Source organism: Mastigoproctus giganteus, chromosome 4, assembly GCF_048544385.1.
Source record: "Mastigoproctus giganteus isolate SK-2022 chromosome 4, ASM4854438v1, whole genome shotgun sequence".
In the NCBI taxonomy this organism is placed as follows: domain Eukaryota; kingdom Metazoa; phylum Arthropoda; class Arachnida; order Uropygi; family Thelyphonidae; genus Mastigoproctus; species Mastigoproctus giganteus.
Genome location: NC_143578.1, coordinates 174,225,070 through 174,245,043, shown reverse-complemented (window position 1 = coordinate 174,245,043; position 19,974 = coordinate 174,225,070). Strand labels below are relative to the sequence as shown.

Sequence of the window (19,974 nt, the reverse complement as noted above, 5' to 3'; positions counted from 1 at the left end):
CTATTCCTTGTTACCCTAACACATCCCATATACCCAACTATTCCATGATGACTGCCATCCGTCCCTGAAACCCCCAACACCCCTCGCTCCAGGTCGCTTCTTATTCTAATAGAAGTTGTGCAAGAATCACCTTCACCTCTGCCTGCGGTTACTGTTAAACTATTAGTCTTTGTATCCCCCCAAACTAGCAGTTTTCCGACCCACCTAACACTGCCTCGATAGCATCAGCAAATATTCTTGCACCCTTTCTATTTAAGTGTATCCCATCCCTGTAGAAGCAATCTCTCCTGTTAACAAGTACAGTCCAGGCTGAAAAAAATTCTACCCCTTGAGCCTTGCACAATCTTTCCAGGGCCGAATTGATCGACAAGGTTCTCATCATGTACTCCCTCCTATCGTGTCTGGGCAGAATTGCAGACACTTTCAAATTCAACCCTACTTCACGGCTTTTTTTCAACAGTGACCTGTACTTGTTGAGTAATTCCGCCGGTCTCCTACTCTTAATATCATTAGTGTCAACGTGTACAACTATATCACCTTTTGTGCCCTTGAAAGATGATATCCGCTCTACAACATCATCAACCTTTGCCCCTGGCAGACATACCCTGGTCCTGTTCCACCTATCCTTTTTACAAAATATATTCCCCGTCTCCCTGACAATAGAGTCACCAACAATAACTAGTTCCTTTGGGACCAGCGCATTCTGCTTTGGAGATTGCCGCTGTGTTGCCTGATGCCCAGGAGTGAGCTCTGGCGTTGAGTTGGGCAGCTGAGAGCCTGATGGGCCCCTCAATTTAGATCTTTCAAGGGCATCCACCCTGTCCTTCAAACTCTCATATAGGCCCATAACAACGCTGAGTTGTCGCCTGATTTCCTTACACTCCTTACATCGCGCACACACAAAGACATCCCCCATGGCAATATCATGTTCCGTTCTAGAGAGTTCGGCAAACATTTCACAAGTTGCACATTTTTTTAGGCTGTGATGCGTTGGAGAATTGCCCCCCTCAGTTCTCCCCCGATTCACAGCACTCCTGCCACTTTGTGCCCGTTGCTTTGCTGCTCTAGTCTGGGGCATGGTAGTTTAAATTAATAAAATCAATAAATTAAATATCAATAGTATTTGAATAGAAACTATTAAATAGAAACAGTGAAGCGTATTACTATATAATTATGCGTTAGAGCTACCTAGCTACCTCAATTAAAAAATTTGAATTCCCTACCACTATATCCAAAAACTCCACTTGGTTGATTTTTCCCCTTTGTGAAAAGGTTTTCCTTTTCTTAGAGATGGTGGAGAACATAAAAGTTAAAAATGCATAAAAATAAATGGTACTTGTCTATTACCCTCCCATTAGTGTAAGTTACAAGTAAGTCTAATCCGACCTAACCAGTGTATATTTATACTAAATAAATACACAAAAACTGGTTAGGTTAAGTTATGTTGGACTTAGTTGTAATTTACACTGGCAGGAGGATGTGCGGTTCAAGTTGCAGCTGCACATCAGAGAGTCTGGAAAAAATGGCTCTGGCTGATACATTGAGCCTTGTAATATTCTGTTGTGAGCTGCAGGAGAAGGGGGATTAGGGGCTGTCTAGAAATGAAAAACATGGTTGTAAATGCAGGGGAGGGCAGCGTGAGATGGGTGGTCATCAGTTGGGGATCCCTTATATCGTAATCAGTTAGCATTTTTCAGGCACTCGAGGGAACAATTTTATTTCGTGAACAATTTCAGTATTTTTGGTACTCAAGACCTCTGTTGTAAAATTTTCAGAATATAAAATTTTTAGTAATTGATTTTGAACATGCCAAGCATGCTATGCATAATGGGGAAGTAGGTTTCATTTAATGGTACCCGAAAATTTTTTACAATAAATTTCAATGGCATTTCTTCTGTAAGTTAAATGTCTTCAAGGTACTGAAAATTTTAAATATTCAATTAATTGTTTGGTATAAATTTAACCACAGAGTTTCTCAATGTATCAATAATTAACGTAAATGTGACTACAGTGGTCTCAGGGAGTTTTTAAATTCTATACAGTGGGATCAACTGATGATGTTACCAACAGCAAATCCTAAATGGGAAGCATTCAAGGAATTAATCTTGGAAGATACTAGGCTTTTCATACCAACTAAGAAATACTGTTCAAGATTTAGGTCTAAATGGATATCAGATGACCTAATGAGATTTGTGGCAGGGAAGGGAAATGCATGGGATGCATATAAATTATCAGGAGACACAGATGCCTATGGTAGAATAAGATAGTCTGCAATCAAGTATCAAAGGACATTAGGCAAGAAAAGACAGATTACGAGAAATTTTTGGCAAACAATGCAAAGAAAAACAGTAAAGACTTTTTTACTTATGTAAACTCTAGAACAGCGTTTCCCAAACTTTTTTAGCCACAGAACACTTTTCATCTCACAATATATTGACGAAACACTTAAGAAACAAGTTTAGTGGGAGCCGAAGAACTGTAATATTTTATTACATAAAATGCACTGTGCGCCAGGAGCATCTTTATTTCCAACACATGTAAAGCCGAAAATCAAATAACCGTCATCATACTTTTGTTTTTGTCTTTTTATTAGTTGGTTCCGGTTTTTATCACTTCAAATTTTTAGAGAACAAAAGGCTGTGATTGTTCATCTTCACTTTGAAATGTGACAATATTGTGTTCCTTTTCATTGACCACAGTTGCAATACTAGAAGCACTTGCTTCAAGTTTTAAAGTTCCTTTTTTAAACCACAAATCCATGATCATTTATTTTAATAATAGTATTTTGAAATACTGAAATTATAAAAAAAAAAAAAAATTTAAACAAGGAAGAGAGTTTAGTTATGATATTGGTTCACTTCCCTCTCTCCTTCAGTCCGTATATAATCCAGGCTAAATTGCATACAAATGGCATATTAGATCACTACCTTACTACTTTTTAGTAGATGTCATTACCTCAACGCATACTTCTCTATGAAAAAGCCCGCCAAAATAAAGTGTTCCGCGATTTATTTGATTATTAGTTTATGCCAGCATATTAATAACTGAAAAAAAAAAAAAAAAATGTTAAAAATTATAATGATACAAAAGTGGTGTCCACACAAATAAGCAAAAATTTATTTACTTTATTTTTTTTATTAATTACGATTTTTTGCGGAACACTTGTTCAGATCTCACAGAACACAGTTTGAGAAACGCTGCTCTAGAAGGAAAAGAAGAATCAGATTGGTCTACTTGACATTGATGATTCAACCGTTAACGAACCTGCTCAGGTAGCTGACAAACAATGAATATTTTGCATCTACATTTACACATGAGGAGGTCTATAGGGAATGGGAGGCCAGAACAATTTCTTTCTTTAATATAACTGGATAGATCCCATCCACCTGGGGTGGATGGGATCTATCCAGTTATATTAAAGGAAGCAGCAAAGAAAGTAAGCAAACCCTTAGCCATAATTATGAAAGCTTCCTTGTACTCAAGGGAGGTTCCCATGGACTGCAGGTGTGTAAATGTGTCCCCAATTCACAAAGTGGATCAAAGGGTGACACGGGTAATTACAGACCTGCTAGTTTAACTTCTGTTCCAGGGAAAATATTGGAGTCACTGGTTAAGAAAGCAATGCAGGATCATCTAGACACAGTTGCAGTTATAGTTCAGACACAGCATGGGTTTGTTAAGGGAAAATCTTGTCTGCCAAATTTGATTGTATACTATGATGTGGTCACAAAGGAACTAGATGCAAAGAATAATTTTGATATCATATACTTGGATTTTAGGAAAGCTTTTGATACTGTGGCACATTAGCATTAGCATTAGTAGAGGCATTTGATGCAAGAAAGCAAGCTTATGCAGCATCAGCCAAAAAAAAAAAAAAAAAAAACCCACTTCCACTTCACCCCTCTGTTCGTTCAAAATACCTGTCCAGCTGAGCCTTAAACTTATTTAGGCTATCAACCTCCACGACAAGGGATAGAAGTCTGTTCCACCAACCAACCACCCGCTGGCTAAAGGCAAATTTCCGCACGTCTATCCTACATCTGTCTTTCCTCAATTTGAATTTATGCCCTCTGAGGTGATTATTCTGAGATAGAGGAAGAATCCCATCAGCATTGAGCATGCTCAAACCATTCAAGGCTTTATACACCTTTATCAGATCACCTCGCTGGTGCCTAGTCTCCAGACACTGTAATTTGCAAAACTTAAGCCTTTCTTCGTAAGAGCACCCCTTTGTTCCATTCACTAATCTTGTTGCCCTTCTCTGTACTCGTTCCAGCAGCTCTACATCCTTCTTGAAATGAGGCCTCCAGACCAGTATACAGTACTCTAGGTGTGGCCTGACCATTGCCTTATACAAGGGAATAATCACCTCCTTATCCCTGCTGGAAAAATTCCTGTATATCATTGACAATACTCCATGAGCTACTCTTGCAGCCCATCTGCACTGCTCAGAAAAGAAAGACAATTATAGAATAGATGTGCAGAAATTCGCCTTTAGCCAGCAGGTGGTTGATAGATGGAACAAACTTCCATCTGTTGTAGTGGAGGTCAGCAACTTAAATAAGTTCAAGGCAGAACTAGAACTAGACAAACATTTGGAATGAATGGATGGGTGAAATGGGAAGGGTTTTTTGTTTTGTGCTGATGAAAAATATGATGCAAGAAAGCAAGCTATATAAGCTTGTTTTCTTGCATCATATGCCTCTACTAATGCTAACTTGTTATATGTTTGCATCTTCTAAAAGAGGAAGAAAATTCTCAAAATTATAAAGTTTGATGAAATAGTAATGAAAACAGCACCCTTGAGGCAGACCAGCCATATCAAGCTGGTATGTGGGCTACGTGCAGTTCCACCTATGAACTCTTGTCAACTTTTGATGTCAACAGGGATGAACTTAAATGGAAATAACCCCAGGGGCTCACATCTGGTGAGTATGGGCTTGGCACACCCAGGGTCCTGAGCTAGATATCATGATTCTTCTCTTCCTCATTGATTGCCTTTAATTTCTCTCTCTCTTTCTGGGTAGTTCAAATTTTTTTTTTTTTTTTTTTTTAGCTGGTGCAGGATAAGCTTCAGGCTTCCTTGTACCATATGGCTAATAATAATAATAATAATTATAATAAATAAAATAATGATAAACAGTGATAAAGCAGATCTAATATAAATATAAAAATACACTAATATAAATATATCTAATATAAATATAAAAATACACTATAAAAATACACTAAAAAAATACACTAATATAAAATTTAAATGAACTTTCATAAATGCACTGAATTATACATTTTTATGTAAGGGGAAATAAGTAAAAATATTTAATATTTCTCTCATATTCAAAAAATTACACCTAGAGCTTACCAAACTAAAGCTAATGCAAGTTTTATATTTTATGGGGGTGGTGCAATAAGTTGATTACAATGGATAACTATGTTTTAGGAAGCTGGGAAAAATTAAGGTGAGAAACATATGTTAAGTAGCTGTTGTTGTTGTTTGGTTTTTAGGAGCATTAGCAAGGCCATATTGCTCCGGGGATATGCGGTGGTCATTCCCCAAACTTTCCGCACCCTCCATATTTGGTGGTTACGGGATCGAACCCCGGTCTAATCAAGAAGCGTGTGCTACGCACTGCTTCTCCTGCCCACCTGGCTTTGGAGGCGCCTATATGCTAAGTGGCAGATCCTATTGACAGACTAAAGAATATACTGTCAGGAACAATATAATAATGAATATAGCATTATATTTTACAGAATTTGATTCTAGACTGTAGATTATAGATTACACTTATAAATTCTCAAGTGAATGAACGATAGGGTATCACATCAATGAATGTAAGACAATTCAATGTATGACAGTTCAGTGCAGTGTATATGATAATCTGGTGAAAGAAAATTGATGGCTACAAATTGACAAACTGCATACAATAGCCCGAAATCTAAGCAAATCAACAAGGCAAAAGGTCTAGGAAACTAAGAGAAATTTGGTTCACTTAAATGGGAGGAATGCAAAAATTTAGAAAAGAAAAGAAAAAAAATTAACAATATATTTTTTAATCAATTTATTTTGTGTAAAGGTGTTTAACCTGATCCTACTCATGTTGTTGTTGTTATGTGGTTTTTAGGATAACTAGCAACTAAGGCCATATTGCTCCGGAGTTATGCAGTGGTCATTCCCTAACTTTTCCGCATCCTCCGTATTTGGTGGTCATGGGCTCGAACCCTGGTCTAATCAAAAAATGTGTGAAAAAGTTAGAACCTTTATGGTATTTTGGTTGTTAAAATTCTGTTTTTTTTTTTTTTTTTTAAACACTGTTGCTCTTCCCCACCTGGCTACGGAGACGCCAATCCTACTCACAAGCAGGTTGGAAAGTGAGTATGCTCCCATTATCTTCAGCATGATTACCTGTTCATATTATAACAACTTGACAATATGTATGGACAGGCATGCTGAAGATAACAAGCACATACTCAACCAATCCATGCTGCTATTCCAGGCCCATGCAATGTTATCCAGAGGTCCAAGTGCAGGGTTGGATTTGCTCCCCCCATTCTTTTATCATAGTTGTGTTATACCATTTAAGAAATGCTGTTGGCATTCACACTTGTTCACTCATTCCATCTACATGTAGAGGTTCTCATCATTCTCTTCATAATATTCTAGCCTATAGCATATCTCCACTCTCATTTTTATTTATAAGTTAATTTTATTCAGATCCTGCTTTAACTGAGGAAAAATGAACTGCTTGTATGGTCAATGGAACTCAATAAATCAAATGCATGAGATTTATTAAATTCCAGTTGTGAGAAGAAAATTTGCTACAATATACAAAATAATTTTCTTGTAAGCATCAATATGTCTATAAAGCATATACATATGTTAAGTTAATCTAAACCTGTGCTATTATATGTTTTCTAAGTTTTATAATGTTTCTTATTGGTTAATAATTATGATTTAAGGCATCATTGCATTTGGCCAAATAATGTAATATGCTATATAAACAAAATTATTTGAATACAAACAGGTAGTTGCAAAAGGATTAAAGGACTTAATTCAAACACAACAGTTACAGTAACTAAGTTTTTTTACAGGAAATTTACCTTAGGATCTGTCTGGATTTCAAAATGATTGTCACACAAATGGCATTTCATCCGAAATTTATAGACTGGCGTTGTATAGTACATTCCAACTTTAGATTTTTCTGCATTATACCTCACACCCATACCTATATGGCTTCCACAGCCTCCACACCAAATATTGAATGGCATTTCAAATCTGTGAGGGAAAAAAAAAAATTGTATATATATACAGGGTGATTCACTACCAGTGCGACAAACTTGCAGGAGGTATAGGGGGCATAGAGACAAATCAGAATCACATAGCATTGCAGGGTACGAAATGCCTTCGTCATGCGGTAGAGGACGTTGAACGGGAGGTCGCATGAACAGCGATCCCGCTGGAAGTCAGCATTTGCGAACAGGTTCCCGAGGCAGTAGGATGAACGAGTATTCAAACGTTGAACTGGCCGACATGCACCTCGCATATGGAGCTGCAGACTGTAACGCGCGCGCCGCTCTGTGCTTGTACCAGGAACGTTTCCCGCACAGGCATGCTCTTCATCATGCGATTTTCGCACGTGTGCACAGAAGGTTACATGAGACTGGTTGTTTCACGAGAGGTACCATGAATCGAGAGCAAACGACGAGGATGCCAGACAATGAGGAGAATGTCAAACGTCTTGCAGAAGGCAATCCGAGTATGAGTACTCGGGCGACAGGTCAACGATTGGGTATTTCCCAATCCACTGTATGGAGGATACTGTCAAGAAACCAAATGAGTTCATAACATCTGCAACGTGTCCAATCATTGGAGCCTGCGGATTATCCACTCCGGAGGACTTTTGCTACTTGGTTTCTTCAACAGAAACGGTTCGCAAATGCTGATTTCCAGTGGGATCGCTGTTCACGCGACCTCCCGTTCAACGTCCTCTACCGCATGACGAAGGCATTTCGGACCCTGCAATGCTATGTGATTCTGATTCTTCTTTGTGCCCCCTACACCTCCTGCAAGTTTGTTGCACTGATAGTGAATTACCCTGTATATATATATCTCCAAGTATGTAAAAAGAAAATAGGATTGTTAATTTATATCTATTTTATAATATTATTTCTAATCTGTAATATAAAAAAAAAAAAAAAAAAATATATATATATATGTATATGATAGATAAATCTGTAGATACAGACACACACTAAAATTAAAATATCTTATTTGGCTCATAATGCTAAAATGAGCCAAATTTTTCCCATAAAAGGAGGCCCTGCAACATTGTAATATATGTACTGAATAATTGAAGAAGCCAACTTCATCATAGAAGTTAGAACCTTTATGGTATTTTGGTTGTTAAAATTCTGTTTTTTTTTTTTTTTTTAATTATATTAATATTAGAGAATTTTCAATACCTTCAAATTCTTCATGTAACATTCAACTGAACAGAAACAGACCACAATATATATGCTTTAATGCAAGTCTAGTTTGTAATACATTTTACAGGAAGGCAACTATAATAAACTTCAACAAATTTAAGTTGTTCAGCAACAGCTAAATCTTCTGCTTTTACCTTAATGCTGTGAATTCTATTAGGAACAGTAGGTGTTTGCAAAGTTACATCTATTTAATGTTTGTTTGGGGATTTATTAGGTGCATCGGCATTTGTGGCCATAGTGTGCCACATCTGTTTAAATCACAGTTTTTTAGGTTTAAATATAGATGTACTGGACCCTCGGGCAGCATTCCAAAAATTGGATTTTTTTTTAAATCCAATTTTTATATACTAAACTGAAAACAGAAGAACCTGAAATTCAGGCAGGCAAAAACTACCATTTAAAATATACAGAGAGGAATTTAAATCGTGCATTGATTTAAATTCCTCTGTATTTTGGTCAGAGAAATAAACAAGTAAAAGGATATCTAAGTTTCCTGAATAATCCTAGAAAAACAATAAAGTATACAGTCAATGTTAATCATTCTCAAATCACAACTTAGTGATAATCTTCTTCTTCTTCTTCAGTGCAGCCTGCTCTGCATGATTTCTATTTCTCTTTTCCATGGTTGGACTACTGTTTTAAATCTTCCGATCCCAATGTTTGTTCAAATCATGTCATGAAATTATTCTTGTAGGGATGAAATCTTTAATTCTGCATTCACTCAAATTTTGTCCTTTATCTAAACCTTGGTTTTTCAATAAATGTATAAGGCTGTTCAGGATAAGAATGTATCACTTTAATTGACCTGTATCCAATCTCCAGCTTCTTTTCTGCCTACATTAAAGCTCATAAGTTTTAATAGTCATTAATCAATCCAAATGCAAATTTTGAACTGGGTAATAACAGTTAAAAACCTGATTCTTCTCCAAGGGAGTTCCTAGGGAATATGGCACCCAGGAGCAAATTGCAATTTGGTGCTCCCCCTTAAAACTTTCTTCATACGCATATGTGAGTTTCAGGTGCCCTTGAACATTGATGCCTGGGTGCAGTACATCCCTGGAACCCTCAGAACAGCCCGCCCCTGTTCTTCCCCAAATGGCAGTCAAGCTTTCAGCTGTCTGGCCAGAACACTGGCTGCAATTTCTGCTCCAGCTATACTCCTATCTCTGTTACAACTTGATAGTTCTATTGCATCCTCAGCTAAAGATAAAGCTGACTTACTAGCAGCCTACTTTTCTTTTTACTCTTGTTTCAAAGATATCAGTAAAGAACTTCCTACCATCCCAATAAATACATCTTTCTTCAGAAGGACGTTAGAACAATTCAGAACCACCCTGATTCCAAGAAAGCTCTAGATCCTAATGGCATTTATCACCTTTCTCTTGAAACCTGTACTCTCGAGTTTGCCCCTATTCTGTGTCCCATTTTTGCACTTTCATATTCCACTGGTGTTTTTCGCTTACCTGGAAATTTGTTCATATCCAGCCAGTTCCAAAAAGGGATGACGAATACCTCCTGTCCATGCAAAATAAGGGAGAAATCCATCAACTGCCAACTCCTAAACTGTCCTGAAACATTCTAGTTGATCCACTCCTTGAGTTTGCACATGTTAAGCAGCTGCTCTTGACATTTCTAAAGCATTTGATCATGTTTGATCTGAACAAGCTCCAGTCTTATGGATTTTGGCTGTTTTTTGAAATTGGGTATCCTCCTTTTTTGTGACCACTCATTACAGGTGATGGTTGATATCTCTGAGGTTTCCAGCTTATTCACTAATGCTGATATTGGCGAGGCTCTGGAAAATATATGGATGATGTGTTTATAGTCATTCCTGATAAATCAGAGGTGCTACTCCAATATCTCAATCAGCATAAAAGTACTCTACCATTAACATTAATTTATAGAAATCCCATGTGTTAAGAGCAATTTATGAATTACAGATTGGTGCATGCTTCGTGGCATTTACAGAGCACTGCCTTTACATTATTTAATTGCGTGTGGTCACACTGTGGTTTCAAGGATGACAGGAAAAATGAGGTATTGAGGCCATAGCCAAAGGAGGATGTCTTTGTGTGTGCTAGGTGCACAGTGTCAAGAAATTAGGCGCCAACTCAGCATTCTGATTGAAGGCTATGAGAGTTTGACGATCAGGGTAGATGCCCTCAAAGGAATTAAAATGGGGGGGGGGGGCTATCAAGCTCTCAGCTGCCCAACTCCATGCCAGAACTAACTGTTGTGTATCAGACAACACAGAGGCAATCTACAAGTCAGAATGCCCTGGTCCCACAGGAGATAGTTATTGTTGGTGACTCTATTCTCAGGGAAATGGGAAATATGCTGTTGAAGAAGGATTGGTGGAAGAGGACCAGGCAACACTGCTAGCTTGGGGGGTGATACACAAACTAATATTTTAACTAGAGCCACAGGCAGAGGTCAAAGTGATTTTTGCATAGCTACTATTGGTTACGTGCAGCAGCCTGGAAAGGAAGGTGTCTGGGATTTCAGGTCCAGCTGTGGGTCATCATGGAACAAATGAACACACGGGCTGTGTTAGGGTAACTAAGAGTAAAAACACATGCATGTAGGCTAATGCTAGGAGCATTGTAAATACATTTGTTGAATTTGAAGTACTGATTAAGTCGTCGAATGCATACATAGTAGGAATAGCAGAGATGTGGTGTCACCCAGAAAAAAGTGATGCTGAATTTGTATATGGGGAATACAACATATACAGGAGGACAGACAGAATAGGAGAGGCGGAAGGGTTATGGTCTTAGTTAAGAAGAATATTAAATCTAAGGCAGTGCATCCAGTTGACTTGGGTGACAAGCACAATGTTGAGTCAGTTTGGTGTTATATAAGCACTGGGAAAACAAAATTGAGGGCTAGGAGAGTGTTTTGGGGCTAATGATTGTGAGGAATATACCAAACAGCTATACAGGAAAATAGAGTGGGCCAGCAAATCAGAATGTCCCATAATGGAGGATTTTAACTTTCCAGATGTTAAATGAAATTTGTGGGTTGGTCACTCACACATTAGCAAGGGTTGTAGATTTCTTGAATAACTATTTTCTACAGCAGCATGTTAGAGAGGCAACAAGAGGAAGCAATACTCTTGATCTGGTTATCAACAGTGATTCTTCATGCATTCAGAACCTGCAGATAAAAAACCCACTAGGTGGCAGTGATCACAGTGCACTAATGTGGAATTTAATTAAAGACAACTACTGTCAATGGTAAAGGGAGAGGCTTTTGCTTTCATAAGGGTGACTACAGTCTCAGAGTTTTTAAATTGTGTGCAATGGAAACAACTGATGATGTTACCAACAGCAAATTCTAAATGGGAAGTATTCAGGGAAGTAATTAAAGAAGCTACTAGGCTTTTCATACCAACAAAGAAATACTGTTCAAGGCTTAGATGAAATACTGTTCAAGGCTTAGCTTCATCGATGTCAGATGAACTACTGAGAAGAAAAGTGCATGGATGCATATAAATTAGTCTGAAATCAACTTACAAAGGAGGTGAGGCAAGCTAAGGCAGATTATGAGAAGTCTCTGGCACAGAATGCAACTAAAAATAGCAAAGACTTCTATGTTATGTTAACTATAAGGAAGGTGTTGAATCACATTGGGTCACAATGTCGAAGGGTGAACTGTTGATGATCCTGCTCAGGTTGCAGACAAACTGAATAGGTATTTTGCATCTACATTTACAGACAAGGAATTTTTTATGTCCATCTTCAACAATTTCTCCTCCACTTTCCATTCAGTTATCACAGTCACTTAGCTCCTCATTAGAATTTGATAAATGTCTGGCAGCCCTTTCCTTAAAAAATTAAGCAAACCCTCAGTCATAATTATGAGAGCCTCGTTGGATTCAGGGGAGTTCCATATAGCCTGGAGATGTGCGAATATATCTCAAATCATAAAGGGGATCAAAAGGCAACATGAGTATTTATAGACCTGCTAGCTTAATGTCTGTTCCAGGAAAAATAATGGAATCACTGGTTAAAGAAGTAATGCAGGACCATTTGCACCTGCATTACTGACATGCAATTATACCCAATCACAGCATGGATTTGTCAAGGGGCAGCCCTGTCAGACTGCTGTACAAACTGGAGCAATGTGGCATTAAGGGCAAGTTACAGCTATGGATAAAGGGATGGTTAAATGGAAGAAGACACAGAGTGGTTGTCAATGGTCACCATTCTTCACGGACAAATGTTATTAATGGAGTTCTCCAGGGTTCTGTGCTGGGTCTATTGTTGTTTTCATTATTTATCAATGATAGTAATGAAGGTATATCAGCTTAATGTCTAAGTTTGCAGATGATGCAAAGGTTGGCAGTGTGGTTAACGACAGTAATCAAGGTGAGCTATTACAACAAGATCTGGAAAAAATTGGATAGATGGGCTGAGAAATGGCAGTTGAAATTTAACATTGACAAATGCAAGATAGCGTACATGGGTAGCAGTAACCCCAGAGTAACTTTTGAACTGTGTGGTTTTACACTCAGGATAGTGGAGAATGTAAAAGACCTGGTGGTAATTGTGCAGGAACAGTGCAGACTTGATGCCAAGACAATTAATGGGGTTTTGTCAATAATATACAGAAACTTTGATAGCAGGGATAAGGAGGTGATTATCCCTTAGTATGAGGCCATGGTTAGGGCGCATCTTGAGTACTTTGTACGGGTCTCGAGGCCTCACTTTAGGAAGGATGTAGATCTGCTGGAATGGGTGCAAAGAAGGGCAACCAGATTGGTGAAGTTAACAAAAGGGTGCTCTTATCTAGAAAGGCTTTAGTTCTGCAAATTGCAGTTTCTTGAGACCAGGCACCTGCAGGGAGATCTGACTGAGTAGTTGTTTAAGCCCAGATTGGACTGAGTAAGTTGAATGTTAATGGAATTCTTCCACTCGAGATTACACACATGAGAGGTCATAAATTCAAGTCGAGGAAGGACGGTTGCAGGACAGATGTAAAGTTTGCGTTCAGCCAGCAAGTGGTTGATTGCTGGAACAGACTTCCATCTGTTGTTCTCAAGTGGATGGGTTGAAGAAATTCAAAGGAGAACTAGACAAATTCTTCGAGAGTACGGATGATTGAACTGTTTTTTTTTTTTGGCTGATACTATATAAGCCTGCTTTTTTTGCATCATTTGCCATTACCACAACTACTATACATCCTACTGCCATATTTCCATGAGGAGAAATTAGCTAAAATTGGCTAATTTGGAAATAACAGGTCTTGTCAGTCCTGTTATTTACAAAAAAAAATAAAAAAATAAAAAATAAATAAATAAAATAAATAAAACTAACTACTGTAGACATCCAGTTTGTCCCCTCAGCTAGAGATGTAATGAAAGAGTATATATCAGTAGAATGCTAATTACAAACTGTTATCTCTGGAGGGGAATACAGCTACCATTCATCAGGTACATTACATTAGTTAGAAAGTAAATTTTTGTGACCAACAGTACATGGAATCCTTTCTTCTAATAGAAATTACACTTAGGATAGCAAAACCTGCTAAGGGCTAAACTACACAAAGATATACTCGTCACTTGCATGTATATTTTTGTGATTTATGGGGAGGTCACGTGACTTCACTTCACACTTCAGCACTATGACAGACTGGATGGTTTGATTTGAATTATTTTCTTCAATACACATAAATTATAGGGAATCAGAAATATATACAAGGCAAAATTATTTAATCAGTAGGGCTGAAGTAATAGCCACCAAAAGAAAAAATTATACAGCTGAAGAAAAGTTAAAGATTATTGAAGAAGTTAAGAGTGGCAGAACAAAATGCAGTATATTTAGTGAGTGTGGAATTCTAGAATGAACATTCCACAGCTGGATGAAAGAGGAAGAAAAATTGCATACATTTGTAGGCTCCATAGAAGATGAAGTAGGCCTTCAAAGAAAGAAAACTAGACTGTGAAAATAGCTACTTGGTGAGATGATGACACATTTAAAGCTTCTGAAGGGTGGCTTTGGGGATGGAAGGCTTGCCATGGGATTTGGTGACATCGAAATAGCAGAAGCATTCCTGAATTTCAGCATGTGATTCAAGATGGTGAATTCATAGACAAAGTTGTACAACTGTGAAGGAACAGCCCTGTACTATAAATGCTGAAGTCTGGGCTTCAACTGCTATGACCCATCTTAGACGGATTTTTGTGGGGGAATTCTGGCTACTGAAGTGGGCCATATGGAAATTTGGCTATGGTATATAAGCAATATACCATAGCCGTTTCATCCACAGTTGGATGAAAGAGGAAGAAAAACTGCATACATTTGTAGACTCCATAGAAGATGAAGTAGGCCTGGGGACAATGCACCAAGTCACCCTCCAACCCTTGCTGAACTGTTACCAAACATCAAAATCCTGTTTTTACCCACTAACACAACATGTCTTAACCAGTGATTTGACCAAGGAGTAATTGATGCTTTTAAGCATTATTACACAAGGGACACATTTAAGATGTTGATAACAGCAAGAGAGGGCAAAAATGCACCAACAGTTAAAGACTTCTGGAAGCAATTCAATATAAAGAATGCAATTTGCATAATTGTGGAGGCTTGGAATGAAGAGACAAAAGAATGCTTACATGGTGTTTGGCGGCGTCTTTTACCAGATTTTATTTGTGATTTTATAGGCTTTGATCCTGTAAACGAGCTTTCTAAATTAAAAGCACATTGTGTTGCCCTCACAAAGCAGATTGGCTTTGAGGAATTGGAGGAAGAAGGTTTAGAAGAGTTGCTTTAGTCTCGTGAAGAAGAACTGCAACAACTTGTTGCTGGAGGGCAGGTGGAAGGTGAGGAAGACGACAAAGATGAATGCCTGAAATCCACCATAAAACAGCTTTCTACTTCAGATTTATCTTCAGTTTTAAATTCATTTGAGAAAAATATGCAATGGCTAGAAGATAACAATTACAATGCAGAAAGAAGCAGAAGAGCACTTCATACAATTCGATCTGATTTGGAGCCATATAAGCAGCTGCTTTGTGAAAGAAGGAAGATAGTGAAAAAAGGAAGATAGTGTCTTTTTTTATGAAAACACCCAAGAAAGAGACAGAAAATGAGCCACAGCACTGTAGTTCTGGCATAACAATATTTTGTCCAAAGCCCTCATCTGCATCTCCTCCACCTCCCAGTTCCAATAATGATAACCTGCCTCCACTTTCCCCATAATTCTGCTGTTTCAACCTTTTATCACACCCTTTCCCACAAGCAGTCTTCATTTATTTTTAAGTTAGGAATCTAAATTTAAATGATATAAATTATTAATTTTACATTTTTCAACTGTGTAAGTGTTTTATTATGATTATTTATTGTGTTTGGTAATTTTTTGGTTACAAATGTGTGTCCAATCTTGGGTGGTCGGCACCTAACCTTATTTTTCCCATAAGGCCTGTTATTTATATTGCACGAGGGTTTCTAGGAACACATCTATCGTGTTATACAAGGACTGACTGTATCAAAGTTCTATCAATAAAAGAGATGGAAATACAGCATTCACTAAAGAATTTAAAAAACAATAAAAGTTTGGGTCCAGATGGCATTACAGTGAAAGTGATAAAATGTGGATTAAATATGGAAGAAGTACTTCCATATTTAAAACTCCTTTACAATAAAATACTGCAAACAAACATCATACCAGCACAGTGGCTAATGTCTCACATAATATTTCTTCACAAGAAAGGCAGTAAATCAGATATCACCAATTACTGCCCTATCAGCCTATTTTCGAAAAATTACAAAGTATTTATCAAAATAATTCAAGAACTTATTTTGTGCTTGCTTGATGAGAATCAACCAATGGAACCAGCTGGATTCAGAAAAGGCTTTTCAGTGAACGATTACAGAGGGGTCGGCAACCTTTTTTGAGTGAAGAGCCATTTTTGATCTAATTAAAAAAAAATCTGAAGAGCCACGCCTCAGCTCAAGTTGGGGGGGGGGGGGGATTTTTAAGAAATTGTACAGAGTGGGAAGGTGTTTTATTAAAAAAATATATACTTTTTAAAATATTATTCATTAAGAAATAATAAATAATCATTAATAAATAATATTTAACTAAAAAATGAACAGCAAATGCTTAAAAATAAATAATATTTATTAATGCCCCTGATGCACATGCAAACTAAACTGAGAAGTGTTTGCGGCTTGCACTGAAACTAATGTTATATTCATGTTGCCGCCCACTGCCCTTGTCGTACATGTGGGCTAAAAGTTAAAGTGCCGCAGTTACATGTTCAAAGGGCTGCATGCAGCTCATAAGCTGCAGATTGCCAACCCCTGTCCTACAGCAACAGGGTATCCCAACAGAATACATCACCCTACTACAGCAAATCTATAAGGACAGCTCAGCTCAAATAAAATTGGATAGATTGGGAGAGAAATTCCGGATCAAAAGAGGAGTTAAACAAGGTCACCCAATCTCACCTAAACTATTTACAGCTAAATCAGAGTATATTTTCAGAAACCTAAACGGGAAAATAGAGGAATTAATACCTTGGGAAAGAAACTAAGCCATCTAAGATTCGGCGATGATATTGTTTTGTTCTCAGAAGATGCACAGGAATTGCAAGAAATGCTAGATAATTAAGGAAGGAAAGTGCAACTGCTGGCTTAGACACCAAACTTGAAAAGACAAAAATCATGACAAATTACCAACAGTATCCCATTATAAATCTCAATTTCACACCTCTCGAATTTGTTAATCAGTTCATGCATCTGGGGCAAATTCTATCTTTTCACGATGGCCAGGCACATGAAACCAATATGAGGTTGAAAAATGGCTGGAAAAAATACTGGATGCTTGGGGACTATATGAAGGGAGAATTGCCAGTTAGTCTAAAAAGAAAGTTCTTAAATACATGTATAAATCCTATACTCGCCTACGAAGCACAAACCTGGTCCCTTTCTAAGGAGTAAGAAAAAAAATTACAAGTAGGACAAAGAGCAATGGAAAGAAGCATGTTGGGCCTCTCACACAAAGATACAGTTAGAAATGAGGATTTACATAAAATAACCGGTATAAAGGATGTTATAGTGAAAGCAAAACATCCAAAGTGGAAATGTGCAGATCATATTGTGAGAAAAGAAGATAACTGATGGAGTAAAGCTGCAACTGAATGGATAACACTGGAAAGACATAGAAATAGAGGTTGACAAAAAGGAGATGGTGCGATGAGTTGAAGGAGTTTGCAGGAGGAAATTGGCCAACCACAACATGGACCAGAAAAAGTTGAAGATTTTGGGAGAGGCCTTTGCCCAGCAATGAGACAGTAATGGCTAAGAAGAAGATTTTGCTGCCTAGGTGCTGTGCACCTCTTTCATCTCCAGGTTGAAATACCCGATGAGTATAAAAGTTGTTGCCTGACACCTGTGATATGGCGCCTCCGTAGCCAGGTGGGAAGGAGCAGCAGTGCGTAGCACCCGCTTCTTGATTAGACCGGGGTTCGAGCCCGTCACTACCAAATACGGAGGATGCGGAAAGGTCAGGGATTGACCACCGCATATCCCGGAGCAATATGGCCTTAGTTGCTAATGCTCTTAAAAACCAAATAACAAACAAACAAACCTGTGATATATCAAGGTTGCACAGTATTTCTTTACTATATTCCCAGCATTGGTGTACAAGCAGGTATATGTGCACCTGTTTTTGATCTCAGTAATCCTAATACAACCGGCATATTTGCTTGTCTTATGAGGACCCCCAATCAGGCACTGTAATCCTGACAACTTGCTTTCTAGGCTACTGAATGTCCCAATAGAACCAATGCAAGAATCATTTTCATCTCTTGATGCAAATGATTCTTGCTAGAACACCATGCTAGAAAAAATTTTTATTACACAAACCTTGCACTTCTCTCCAGGGCTGAACTGATTGATATAACTCTTATCATGTACTTCCTCTCATGGCGCCTCCATAGCAAGGTGGGCAGGAGCAGCAGTGTGTAGCACATGCTTCTTGATTAGACCGGGGTTCGTGCCCGTGACCACCAAATACAGAGGATTCGGAAAGGTCGGGGAATGATTACCACATATCCCCGGAGCAATATGGCCTTAGTTGCTAATGCTCCTAAAAACCAAATAACAAATACTTCCTCTCATGTCTGGCAGAACTGCAGTCACTTTCAAATTTAATCTTGCAACATTTTTTCTAAAAACTGCCCTATACCTGTTAAATAATTATTCTCAATAATATTAGCACTAATGTGTAAAATATCATCTTTTGTGTACTTCAAAGATGACAGCTGCTCCAATATTGTTAATTTTTGCCTCTGGCAGACATGCCCTTAACTCACCCATCCTTTTTACATAACGCATTTCCTGTTTGCCTGACAAGAGAGTCCTGGCAACAGCTACTTTTTGCGGACTAGAGCTCTCTGCCATTGAGAACTGTTATGTTATCTGATGCACAAGCATGTTGGGCTGGGCAGCTGAGTGCATAATGAGCTCTTATTTTGATTCCTTTCAGGGCATCAAACACTGTTTTTCAAGCCTTTCTACAGGCCCATTAGAATACTGAATTAGTGCTTCCTCTGCTATTCTTTTTATATAACACATTTCCTATTTGCCTGACAACAGAGTCCCAACAATAGTTACTTTCTGTGGGACCAGAGCTATCTGCTATTGAGAATTTTATGTTTTCTGATTTAGCATTAGCATTAGCATTAGCAGAGGCATATGATGCAAGAAAGCAAGCTTATTCAGCATCAGCCAAAAAAAAAAAAAAAAAACACCCACTCCCATTTCACCCCTCCGTTCGTTCGAAATACCTGTCCAGTTGAGCTTTAAATTTGTTTAGGCTATCAACTTCAACAACAAGTGATGGAAGTCGGTTCCACCAACCAACCACCCGCTGGCCAAAGGCAAATTTCCGCACATCTATCCGACATCCGTCCTTCCTCAATTTGAATTTATGCCCTCTGAGGTGATTATTCTGAGAAAGATGAAGAATCCCATTGGCATTGAGCATGCTCAAACCATTCAAAGCCTTATACACCTCTATCAGATCACCTCGCCGGTGCCTAGTCTCCAGACTCTGTAATTTGCAAAACTTAAGCCTTTCTTCGTAAGAGCAACCCTTTGTTCCATTTACTAATCTTGTTGCCCTTCTCTGTACCCATTCCAGCAGCTCTACATCCTTCTTGAAATGAGGCCTCCAGACCTGTATACAGTACTCAAGATGTGGCCTTACCATTGCCTTATACAAGGGAATAATCACCTCCTTATCCCTGCTAGAAAAATTCCTGTATATCATTGACAAGACACCATGCGCTACTCTTGCAGCTCGTCTGCACTGCTCAGAGAACTTCATATCTGCCTGCACAATTACCCCCAGGTCCTTTTCATTCTCCACCACTGTCAGTGTAGTACCGCAGAGTTGATACGTTGCTCTGGGGTTACTGTTTCCCATATGCAGCACTTTACATTTGTCGATGTTAAACCTCATTTGCCACCTCTCAGCCCA

The 19,974-nt window shown here is 38.3% G+C and overlaps 1 protein-coding gene across 1 annotated transcript in view; it reads right to left on the bottom strand.

Moving 5' to 3' along the window:
• LOC150087212 (coiled-coil domain-containing protein 130 homolog) overlaps positions 1 to 19,974 on the bottom strand; it is a 121,803-nt gene that overhangs the window by 58,662 nt on the left and 43,167 nt on the right. Inside the window, exon 3 of the mRNA XM_090372408.1 lies at positions 7,099 to 7,273. Coding sequence (XP_090228534.1) covers positions 7,099 to 7,273 — 175 coding nt within the window. The remainder of the gene's footprint in view (positions 1 to 7,098; positions 7,274 to 19,974) is intronic.